The 13,053-nt window shown below is 42.5% G+C and overlaps 1 protein-coding gene across 2 annotated transcripts in view; it reads right to left on the bottom strand.

The window, feature by feature from the left end:
* The window catches only part of NBAS (NBAS subunit of NRZ tethering complex), a 760,680-nt gene that overhangs the window by 524,654 nt on the left and 222,973 nt on the right, over positions 1-13,053 (bottom strand). For both annotated transcript variants that reach the window (XM_073674140.1, XM_073674141.1), the window contains exon 29: positions 6,914-7,016. In XM_073674140.1, the coding sequence (XP_073530241.1) occupies positions 6,914-7,016 (103 nt within the window). The remainder of the gene's footprint in view (positions 1-6,913; positions 7,017-13,053) is intronic.

The following is a 13,053-nucleotide window of genomic DNA, read 5'->3' as shown; positions in this document are numbered from 1 at the left end:
GGAACCTGGTCCAGAACCCATGGACTACAGGCATGACCACTGGATCAGGGCACTGCAAGACTCCTACAACATGCGGCATTCCTGGTGCCTATTTGGATTAGTAGGCCCTGTGACATCATTATGTTACGAAATGATGCACATATGACATCACAGGGAACCAGGGCTGTGGAGTCTGTATGAAATGGACCGACTTCTAAAATATATAATAACTTGGGTTCACAGTACAATGCAGAATGTGCTGTAAATGTTTTCATAAGCGTTTGGAAAAGTTATGAAAGGTCCTATAAATTTCTGTTCCTGATCCAAGGATCTCGGCTTTTAGTTGAGATGAATATGTGCTGCACTTCATGTACATGCTCAGTAGTAAAGCTCCTCATGAAAGTGCTGTGGAGTCATGGAAATTGAGGAGTCTGAGTCGGAGGTTTGTCTTACCCTCTCCACAGCCCTGCAGGGAACGACTAATCAGAAGAGGCACCGGGGGAAGCCACAGGTAGAAGGTAGTTTGCAGGGTTCTGCTAAAAAATGTATTAAAAAATTCATTTGGACCCATGATTTATACAGTTGTCCTGTGATACGAAATATTCAGGAATCAGGTCAAAGTCTAGACAGAAATTCACTCCATTTAGTTATTAGGAAATGGCGATTTGGTACAGGTACTCGTAAAAGTAGTGGTCTCTTTTTTCTTCAGGAGCACACTGCTCCCCTTGCCTCTCCACTTCCTACTTGCCAGGGAGCAGGGCGCTCTTGAAGATTGACAGTTCAGGAGTTACACTCCTTTCCCGGTTTATCCCAGGCTCAGCTTCCTACTTCTGGGTCTGTTGTGCTCCATATTGGGTTTTTCAAGTAGTCCCGTGTGGTCAATGACATCTTCTCCTTAGACCTATTTAGTGTCCATTAAGACACACACCTGTTTCTTGGGATTGAGTCTCTAGACCTTCTGTTCATACTATGTTTTACTCGCTTCCATCCCTGCTGGTTCCCACTTCACCAGTCTTGCTGCTCTTGAGATTCCTCTGTGTGCCAAGTCTTTGCTGCCCACACGCCTTACAGAATCAATGCCCGGGGTCTGAGCGTCCACCCGACCGGGAGCTTAGAGGATCCACCTCACCTGGTGAACCAAACATCGGGCAGCCACACGGCTGACCTACTGGCTTGAACTGTGCATGTTCCCTTGCTGCAAAGACAACTTTGCCTCTGCAACATCAGAGACAAGCTAGCTAGATCCAGCCATCATACCAGCTTCATGCTCCGCTCATAAACTCTATGGCAAAGAGCCTGTAAGCAATGAGCTCCTTATCTTGAAGACAGGCCACCTTTTATAGACTGCTGCGGTGGTCGGTGATCTACACAATAAGCATTAAAAAATGAACAATGTTTCATTTCTTGAGAACGGAGAGAATGTCTAATAAGAAGTAAATTGCAAAGCTGCTTGTTTGTACATTATGGTTATGAGCAAGCCCCCTAGAAATGTAAAATATACATTTCTCAGGTGAAAGCGGAAACTTGAGAAAAACTCGACTCGAATCATTTACGAGAATTAAAAAGGAACCGTATGAAATGTGTGACACCGCTAATACTAAAGCGTATTACAGGGGCTGATGCCGGCTTGTAAGAAGCGCTACGTCTCCAGCACAGTTCTTAATTTCATCTAATAGCTTGTAAAAATTGTGCGCGGCCTCCATCAAGTGACAGAATACTCAGAGTGCCTGAAGGGAAAACAGGTGTCCTGCATCTCATTAAGGGAAATGAGAACCGGGGAAGTCACCTCCGCTCAGGAAGAACTTGTGCCAAAACGAGACGGAGGAAAGACGCACACTGCGGGCCAGGCGAGAAGAAGAATGTCACGCGGGTCCTGGGAGAGCTCCGCACTGTGCGGCTTCCCTCCCCCATCTTTTTTGGTACATGTTATTCCTGAGTGGAGATGACTTCCCCGGTTTTCCAGCTGTGTATTTCCCTAAGTAAATTCATGACACCAGAACAGCGCCGGCACCGGAGGGGAATATAGGAGTTATTATTTTACAAGGTGGAAACATACTGATTGAGAAAAGATTGTCCAAGTAGTAGACAAGTAGTGGACAACCCCTAAAAGCCCAAAGGCCCCATATACCATAGAGTCTAGAGTCTAAGGCTTAGACTAACCTTAGCTGAATCCACAGATAACGACGGGTTCAGACGATGGTCTAAATTGTATGGGGGCACCAGCCGAAGAATAGTAGGGCGAGATGTCGATCGGACATGTCTGATTTCAGACTGCAGATCGCATTGCTCTCCCAGAGATAAGTCGATGGCTGACGTGTCAGTAGGCGACATTCTCAGAGAGCAGAGGAGAGCTCAACCAAACAAGTGCTCCTGTGTAGTGGAGAGTTGTCCGAGATGGCTGTAGGCCAAACGATCGCCTGAAGCATCATTCGGCCTATAGCCATCTAATATGTATGGCCGGTTTAACTTGTTTATTGGTTCATTTCAATTAAGTTGAGCCTCTAGTTTAAAGGAGTTTTTCAGCCTTAGGCTTAAACATGCATTGTGCACGGTGAGGATTCTCCAGTGCCGGGGACGGGCGGTCAAGCGATTTGCATACTTATGCTATTTGCATCCTTACGGCGACATTCCAACTAGACTGTGTCCAGAAATACTCATTACATTTGCATTGAGCGAGGCCGTGCAAGTCTAGTTGGCACATGACAGCATGTATGCAAATCAGATACCTGGTCAGGTCACGGGCCTGCCACTTCCGGCACAGGAAAATCATGCCAGCACGCAGTGCAAGAGCTGCGAAGATTCACAAGTCTGCAGTCTAAGTCGCTGGCTTAGCGAAGACTCTGGCTCCATTTGTCTAGGAGAATGCTATCTTGCAATCAGGGCTGTGGAGTCGGTAAGCCAAACCTCAGACTCCGACATTTCCATGACACAGACTCCAACTCCGACTCCACGACTCCCTCATACACGGCTCATGTTTAAGTGATAAATTTACTGTAGCACAGATTCATCTCAGCTAAAAGTCTAAACCCTTAGATCAGGAATAGGACTGACATTTATAGGACATTTCATAACTTTCCCGAAATTCTTATGAGAAAATATTCCCAACAAACTGCATTGAACTGCTGTACCCAATTTATTATATATTTTAGGAGTCGGTCCATTTTATACCGAATACGACTCCACAGCCCTGCTTGCAATGATTCATTTTCTAGACTTGTGCGAAATCGGCTTAATGACTTTCAACCTATATGTCTGATGACACCAGGCAGACGCTGCTCTGCTGATCAGTCCATGCTAAACTTCTCAAATATTGCCCAAATATTGAGGATGGACACCGTATACTGCCATCACACAGCTGCATGGGGGAAGTCACTGATGTGTTGTGCTAGATCTTCCCTGTGCAGAATTCATTGCAACACGGTACAAGAGGAACCAGTGGTTGGGAAAACTCAGAAGCCTACAAGCAGCTCATTACATGATCCCAACCATCATTATAGGACTGGGTGTCCTCCTTTTAGCAGCACGTTACTGTCAGGTCTCCTATTCTGTAAGGATTAATTCCGCATATATTCATAGGGGTTAGGCATCTGGTTTTCTGACACTGAGCCGCAATGCTAAAATATAAGAGTGCTAAACTGTACCTTTAGGATTATTTGTTTTCTAAAAATGTAAAATGCATATGTTACACCATCATTAAAGCGCATCTGTCCTTTTACACAAATCCTAACGAAAAGCGTGGTGCTGCTGCCATCATCCCCCACAACAATTTAATGCTGTTTCGGTTACAAAAAAAAAACATTTTAAAGGGAATCTGTCAGTAGCTTTTTGCTACGTAGTCTGAGAGAAGCATGATGTAGAGGCTGAGACCCTGATTCCAGTGATGTATCGCTTACTGGGATGCTAGCTATCATTTTGATAGAATCACAGTTTTCTCTGCTGAAAATCTAGCAGTGCACACAATGCTGATCTGTGTATAACCCCGCCCACAGCACTGATTGGAAGCTGTGTATTAACAAAGCTGCTAATCAGTGGGGGGGCGTGGTTGGACTAGGAGGCATGAGGCACCTAGTCCTGTAGTGATAATCTCCTGCTGATAAAACACTGATTTTATTGAAGCAGCCAACACAAAGCCTATAAAGTGACACATTGCTGGAATAAGGGTCTCTGCTCCTACATCATACTGCTCTAAGATTACATAGCAAAAACTTCCAGAGCGATTCACTAAGATATCTGACAGGTTATCCTTCTAGATATCCAGGAACTGTCCAGATTTTCATGCTTTTGTATCATTATTCTGTCAGAACCATGGGTACTAGAACTTTCCATCACTTCCCAGAAGGCAATGCAAATATCCAATGGCTTGCCTGTCCTGAACTGAAAACCAGGCTCACTGTCATGCCTGTAATGCATTGTGACATACAGAAGAGCAGAAGTAGAAAAACAACAACCTGCCCCCATTTTCCTGTAATACGTCTCAAAGTCTCTGCTGCTAAAGATGGATTATACTTGACAACAGGCGATGGACAGCAAGACTAAGACCACTAGTGGCCGGCACTTCAAAGTGATTTGCTGATTATTTTTCACATGTTTTTTTGCTGCCAAATTTATACATCACAAAAATAAATAAATAAATAAATAAATTATATATATATATATATATATATATATATATATATATATATATATATATATACACATACATATACATACACACATACATACACACATACACTACTGTTCAAAAGTTTGGGGTCATTTAGAAATTTCATTGTTTTTGAAAGAAAAGCACATTTTTTTTCAATGAAGCTAACATTAAATTAATCAGAAATACACTCTATACATTGTTAATGGGGTAAATGACTATTCTAGCTACAAACGTCTTGTTTTTATTGCAATATCTACATAGGTGTATAGAGGCCCATTTCCAACAACCACCACTCCAGTGTTTAAATGGTACATTGTGTTTGCTAACTGTGTAAGAAGGCTAATGGATGTTTAGAAAACCCTTGCACAAGTATGTTAGCCCAGCTGAAAACGGTTTGGCTGATTTGAGAAGCTATAAAATTGACCTTCCTTTGAGCTAGTTGAGAATCTGGAGCATTACATTTGTTTGTTCCGTGAAACTCTCAAAATGGCCAGAAAAAGAGAACTTTCATGTGAAACTCGACAGTCTATTCTTGTTCTTAGAAATGAAGGCTATTCCATGAGAGAAGTTGCCAAGAAACTGAATATTTCCTACAACGGTGTGTACTACTCCTTTCAGAGGAGAGCACAAACAGGCTCTAACCAGAGTAGAAAGAGAAGTGGGAGGCCCCGCTGCACAACTGAGCAACAAGACAAGGACATTAGAGTCTCTAGTTTGAGAAATCGACGCCTCACAGCTCCTCAACTGGCAGCTTCATTAAATAGTACACCCAAAACGCCAGTGTCAACGTCTACAGTGAAGAGGCGACTCCTGGATGCTGACCTTCAGGGAAATGTGGCAAAGAAAAAGCCATATCTGAGACTGGCTAATAAAAGGAAAAGATTAATATGGGTAAAAGAACACAGACATTGGACAGAGGAAGATTGGAAAAAAGTTTTATGGACAGACGAATCAAAGTTTGAGGTGTTTGGATCACACAGAAGAATATTTGTGAGACGCAGAACAACTGAAAGATGCTGGAAGAGTGCCTGACACCATCTGTCAAGCATGGTGGAGGTAATGTGATGGTCTGGGGTTGCTTTGGTGCTGGTAAAGTGGGAGATTTGTACAAGGTAAATGTGATTTTGAATAAGGAAGGCTATCACTCCATTTTGCAACGCCATGCCATACCCTGTGGACAGCGCTTGATTGGAGCTAATTTCATCCTACAACAGGACAATGAGCCAAAGCACACCTCCAAATTATGCATGAACTATTTAGGAAGAAGCGGGCGGCTGGTATTCTATCTGTAATGGAGTGGCCATTGCAGTCACCAGATCTCAACCCCATGGAGCTGTTGTGGGAGCAGCTTGACCTTATGGTACTCAAGAAGTGCCCATCAAGCCAATCCAACTTGTGGGAGGGGCTTCAGGAAGCATGGGGGGAAATTTCTCAAGATTACCTCAGCAAACAGCTAGAATGCCAAAGGTCTGTAATGCTGGAATTGCTGAAAAAGGAGCATTCTTTGATGAAAGCAAAGTGTGAAGGAGAAAATTATTCTTTCAAATAAAAATCATTATTTCTAACCTTGTCAATGTCTGGACTATATTTTCTATTCATTTTTCAATTCATTTGATAAATAAAAGTATGAGTTTTCATGGAAAACACAAAATTGCCTGGGTGACCCCAAACTTTTGAACAGTAGTGTATATACATACACACACACTATCTATCTATCTATCTATCTATATATATACACACATATATTAAAAAAATAAATACATATACATATATATATATATATATATATATATATATATATACACACATACATACATACACACACAAATATATACATACATACAGTACATACATCTACATATTAAAATGTATATATATTTAATAAAAAAAAAAAAAAAGAAAACCAAAAAAAACAATTAGAGTCGACTTCATTTGTAATGGCAGGAAAAGAAACCGGCTGGTGTGGGATCTGCTTTCTAGACTGTCAGTAATGTCCAAAATCAAGCAGGGGGCAGCGGACCAGAAGTGAATATTTTACAGTAATTATCTGGGCTGTAAATCCAGAGGGCGGCTGTCATGCGGATGAGCGCCAAGTATTTAATGAATAATAGATTGGGGGAGGGCAGCGGCTCCATATTCTGCTCTGTATCTACATTCAAAGAAGTGGTTACTGGATGGGAACCAGGAAAATACCAGGTCGTGTCCCTTCAGGCTGCAGCCATGTAAATGTAATTCTGTGTCTTAATTCTAGCAGTAAATAGGGCACAGCGAGGTTCACAGGGGTCTCACCTCATAGCAGACGTCCGTACTCAGACACGTGTACACATTCTGCTGCATCTCCAGTATATCCTGCAGCAGACCCTTCCAGTGACTCTCGCTGACCGGAGGTTTCCTTAAAAAATGTGAAGAAAAGTGCAGATCAGACAGAGCTCAACATATACATAATACATCACTAGATTTGTTACCTTATATTTTTGGCTTTATTTAATGGCCAGGCACATACTAAGGGCCCCCAAACACGTTAGCCTAAAGTTGGTCAAATCTGTTCAGATCGATAAGATTGGCCGAAAATCATGGGGCCCCACAGTAAATGTCCTGTTTTAAGCACCCCCCCCCCCCCCAAAAAAAAAAAAGACATTTGGTGGAATAGGCGGGCTCATACTTCCCAAATGTTACAACAAGGAGAGTGTTATGTATTAAACCGTAATTATGTCCCTACTGAAGCACATCATTGTTCTCACCCATTGCCATACCCCTTTCATGGCCCCATAGGCACACACTCAGTAAGTATATCCCCACAGGAAATTCCCCCCACATAATTCTCCCCCCCCCCCACCCCGTCATAGTACCCCCTTGCATGCAAAGTATGATACCCCAACACATTATGATGTCCTCACATATCCCCCAACACGGTATAATTCTTCCCAAAAGTCCCCAACACCTTAAAATGCCCCAGAGCATGATGTGCCTAAAGCAACCCCCCCTGGACACAATATCATGGCCCCCACACACTATAACAAAGTCCTCACAGCTCCCCAACACACAGTATAATGACCTCCACAACCCCCCAACACACAGTATGATGGCCCCACAATCCTCAATATACAGCATGATTGCTCGCACATACCACAGATATAGTATGATGACCCACACAGCCCCGTCACACACAGTATGATGGCACCCACAGCTCTTCACACAATATGATGGCTCTCACAACCTTCCAAACACACAGTATGACACCCCATAGCCCCCCAACACATTATGATGGTCCTCACAACCACCCAAAACACAATATGATGTTCCTCACAGCCCCCCAACACATTATGATGGTCCTCACAGCCACCCAACACACAATATGATGGTCCTCACAGCCACCCAACACACAATATGTTGGTCCTCACAGCCACCCAACACACAGTATGATGGTCTGCAAAGCCTTCCAAACAGTATGATGGCCCACACAGCCCATCACAAACAATATAACGGCCCACACAGCCCATCACAAACGATATAACGGCCCACACAGTGCCCCCACATACTGTATGATGGCCCCCTCCTCTTTCCACACAGTAAGATAGCCCACAAAGACCCTCCCACATAATATGATGGCCCGTACAGCCCCCATCCAGACAGAATGATGGCCCCCACATCACCCCACACACAGTATCATGGCACACACACAGTATGATTCCCCCACAGCTTTCCAAACATAGTATGATGGGCCCTACAGCAACTCACAAAATATGATGGCTCCCACACACACACACAGTATGATGGCATCCACAGCCCCCAACAAACAGTATGATGTCCCCATTACCCATCACACACACAGTATGATGTCCCCATGATCCATCACACACACAGTATGATGGCCAAGTATGATGGCTCACACAATGCACCCACACACTGTATGGTGGTCCCCCATAAGACTAATATCCACCAAAATCTGACCTTTCATCAAGACTTTGCTGTATCAGTTCTCCAGAAAACACTACCGCTTGCAATCTGGTAATTCTCAACATTTACAGTTCTAATCGTACAATAGAGCACATCTCGCTAGGCAGGCCACTCATGTTTTTCGTTACTCCTTACAACCGGATCGCTTCATCCAATAGTTTCCCTCACCGTTCCTGCACCTCATATTTGTACATACAAATGGAGGCTGGTGACGGCCCATGAGGGGCTGTGTGTACTGCCTGCTTAGCATAAAAGGAGGCCGGGTCATACAATACAATGTAAGCTCTTGCGAGCAGGGTCACTATCTTTTAGTATCTGAGTTGCTCGCTGTCTTTTATAGAAGGGGTCCTCAGTGCAAAATTTTTAGTACAAGTAATTGGATGATTTATTTTTAATAAACACTCAAGTCGCTTTCACCTCATTCTCTCCTTAACTTCGAGCAAATTCATCCAGGAATGTAATCTGAAAGCCTTAGTAAAGATGTGACACACCGCTCACTAGGTTTCTGCCTCTTGGATAAATGTTGCATAAAATCTTCTGCATTATGATAAGATTTCTCTAAGATATTACGAGTGATCATATATAGTCTTGTAAGGTAAATGCTCGGTCACAAGATGTCACTGTAAATGAAATATGACGAACGTGATATTTATACGATTCTGGCCACGTCTCTGAGTCGTGTCCCGCTGTTTCATGAACATCCTTCATGCGACCCCAATGAGTTTAGGATCAGTGCACATAATCAGCGCTCCACAATGTGGTGTACTGTGTATTGTCACGGACAGCTGAACAAAGACATGTGTCTTCATGTGACCTGATATGTCGTCTCCAAAACCCATTGATGCAATGAACCCCACAGATGACCACTCACGTTTAATTGAGGTCATCAGCAATCTTCCTGCTCGCACAGACTTCATTGAATATATATATTTATTAAAGGTGGGTATCAAAGCTGAAGCAATGCATGTAGGATCATCATACAAATCAGAATATTATAACATTTATACGTGTAAGAAGGTAAAACCATCCAAATTGGCTATCTAAATTTAATGTACATATTGCCATTCGGTAGGTAAGGTGGAAAATTCGGCTCCGGCAACAGATCTGATCACCTCAATCTTTTCCTTATTAGTGATCCTCCACTTTTCAATGGCTCATGGCATGGTTGGCCAAGTACAACCCCTGGCAAAAATTATGGAATCACCGGGCTCGGAGGATGTTCATTCAGTTGTTTAATGTTGTTGAAAAAAAGTAGATCATGGACATGGCACAAAGCTAAACTCATTTCAAATGGCAACTTTAGGGCTTTAAGAAACACAAATAAATCAAAATTAAAAATGTGGTACTCTGTAAGGGTAATTTTTTTTCAGAACAAGCAAAGGGAAAAAATTATGGAATCACTCAATTCTGAGGAAGAAAATTATGGAATCACCCTGAAAATTTTCATTTCCAAAACTAACACCTGCATCAAATTAGATCTGCTCTTTAGTCTGCATCTAAAAAGGAGTGATCACACCTTGGAGAGCTGTTGCACCAAGTGGACTGACATGAATCATGGCTCCAACACGAGAGATGTCAATTGAAACAAAGGAGAGGATTATCAAACTCTTAAAAGAAGGTACATCATCACGCAATGTAGCAAAAGATGTTGGTTGTTCACAGTCAGCTGTGTCTAAAATCTGGACCAAATACAAACAACATGGGAAGGTTGTTAAAGGCAAACATACTGGTAGACCAAGGAAGACATCAAAGCGTCAAGACCGGAAACTTAAAGCAATATGTCTCCAAAACAGGAAATGCACAGCAAAACAAATGAGGAACGAATGGGAGGAAACTGGAGTCAATGTCTGTGACCGAACTGTAAGAAACCGCCTAAAGGAAATGGGATTTACATACAGAAAAGCTAAACATAAGCCATCATTAACACCTAAACAGAAAAAAACAAGGTTACAATGGGCTAAGGAAAAGCAATCGTGGACTGTGGATGACTGGATGAAAGTCATATTCAGGGATGAATCGCGAATCGGCATTGGGCAAGGTGATGATGCTGGAACTTTTGTTTGGTGCCGTTCCAATGAGATTTATAAAGATGACTGCATGAAGAGAACATGCAAATTTCCACAGTCATTGATGATATGGGGCTGCATGTCAGGTAAAGGTACTGGGGAGATGTCTGTCATTACATCTTCAATAAATGCCCAAGTTTACATTGATATTTTGGACAGTTTTCTTATCCCATCAATTGAAAGGATGTTTGGGGATGATGACATCATTTTTCAAGATGATAATGCATCCTGCCATAGAGCAAAAACTGTGAAAACATTCCTTGAAAGAAGACTCATAAGGTCAATGTCATGGCCTGCAAATAGTCCGGATCTCAATCCAATTGAAAATCTTTGGTGGAAGTTGAAGAAAATGGTCCATGACAAGGCTCCAACCTGCAAAGCTGATCTGGCAACAGCAATCAGAGAAAGTTGGAGCCAGAATGATGAAGAGTACTGTTTGTCACTCATTAAGTCCATGCCTTAGAGACTGCAAACTGTTATTAAAGCCAGAGTTGGTGCAACAAAATACTAGTGATGTATTGGAGTGTTCTTTTGTGTGTTTGTTTTTCATGATTCCATAATTTTTTCCTCAGAATTGAGTGATTCCATAATTTTTCCCTCTGCTTGGTCTGAAAAAAATTACCCTTACTGAGTACCACATTTTTTATCTTGATTTCTTTTAGTGTTTCTTAAAGCCCTAAAGTTGCTATTTGAAATGACTTTAGCTTTGTGCCATGTCTGTGATCTGATTTTTTTTCAACAACATTAAACAACTGAATGAACATCCTCCGAGGGGGGTGATACCATAATTTTTGCCAGGGGTTGTACAAGGTCCACCAGCTCCCATATAAATTGGTTAACTAAATTTATCATACATTTTGCCAATCAGTAGGTAAGGTGGAAAGTTGGACTCAGGCAACAGATCTGATCACCTCAATGCTTTCCTTATTGGTGATCCTCCACTTCTCGATGGCTCAGGACACAGTTGGCCAAGTACATGGTTCACCAGATCCTAAAGATTGGTCTTGAAGATCCTTGGCATGGAAAGTAAAAGCTCCCCATGGTTGGCAGATCTCCAGGGAAATGCAGACTTCACCTCCCCATTTCCTTCAAAACTAAAAACTCACTTCAGCTTAGTGAGCGCTTACACATTAAAGTTGAATGAAAATGAATATTTAGAAGGAGGATCTTCAACTGGTCCTTTGAAAAGAATGATCATTTCAACCGACAACTGACCGAAGAATGTTCGTAATCATTGAAAACAAAGATGGGGGATGCTGGATATTTCTCTCAACTGAAGATCAGCAGGGAAATAATCAGCTGAAAAAATCCAATATTGGGCAATGTGGGCTGTGATGCCTTTTGGACTATCAACAGATGATTGTTGATGGTCTCTTTTCATCTAATGTCTATGAGGGCATTTAGGCAGGTATGCTTACCAAGATTGGGGCCAGTGACGTAAACATAACCATCTCTCAAAAAACACATTTACAAGTAAAGAAAACTGTGAAAATGAGTAGATTGTAAATGATGGATAGATGAAAATGTCTGGTTTTGTATGTGCTAATGTAGAAATGGAAGTCTGGTGCCGCAGATGAATGATGTACCGTAAATCATCACTGCAGGACTGGGAAAAGTTAATGGGTAAGTAATAGATATTTTTTTTATTTTACAACATTCCCTATTGTTAAAATGAACCTTTAATGAATGCATTGTGCTTAATAATAATGTCATGGATTGGATACATTTAAGGAACATTCACAAAGTAGAGAGCTGTGCAGTTAAAGAGGACCCGTCCCTTCCTCAAAAAAACTTAAGTTAAATACCCTTTAAGGCTATGTGCACATGAGGCGTTTTTAATGAGATTCCATGGCTGTTTTTTAGCTGCAGAAACGCATTAAAACCGCTTGTTAATAGGTCTGCCATGTATAGCAATGGTAATCCGGATGTGCTGAGCACATGATGCGGAAATATCCGCTCCGGATTACCACTGTGGTAAAAAACGCAGCATTACCATTATTTGCGCGATTCCGCTGCGAATTCACGCCCATTAAGGTCCATTGAATCGCAGCAAACCCTCTGGTAGAATATCTATACCTGCGGATTTGTTGGGTCTCAAATAAAATGCAATGGGCGCGAAATCGCGCCGGAAACGAGCTGCGGAGGGGAGGGTACACGGGTCGGGGGGATGAGACAGCTACTCTTCTCATCCGACCGCCGTTCCCACTAACAGCGAAAGCGGCGTGGATGGGAGGAGCTGTAGTCTGCTCTGCCCAGTCAGTGGTCAAAAAAAGAAAACAAAAAAGTTAAAATAAAAAAATAAACCTTTATACTCACCTGTACAGCGCCCCCCGGCGATGTTCTCTCCCTGGCGGCCAGCGGTACACTGCAGGGCGCGGGCTCACGCCCCGCAGTGTACCGAGCTGC

This window comes from Phyllobates terribilis, unplaced genomic scaffold (genome assembly GCF_046119375.1).
Source record: "Phyllobates terribilis strain yellow unplaced genomic scaffold, ASM4611937v1 Scaffold_3__8_contigs__length_932513732, whole genome shotgun sequence".
Lineage (NCBI taxonomy): Eukaryota > Metazoa > Chordata > Amphibia > Anura > Dendrobatidae > Phyllobates > Phyllobates terribilis.
The sequence above is the reverse complement of the archived record's forward strand: the minus strand, read 5'-3'. Positions and strand labels throughout refer to the sequence as shown.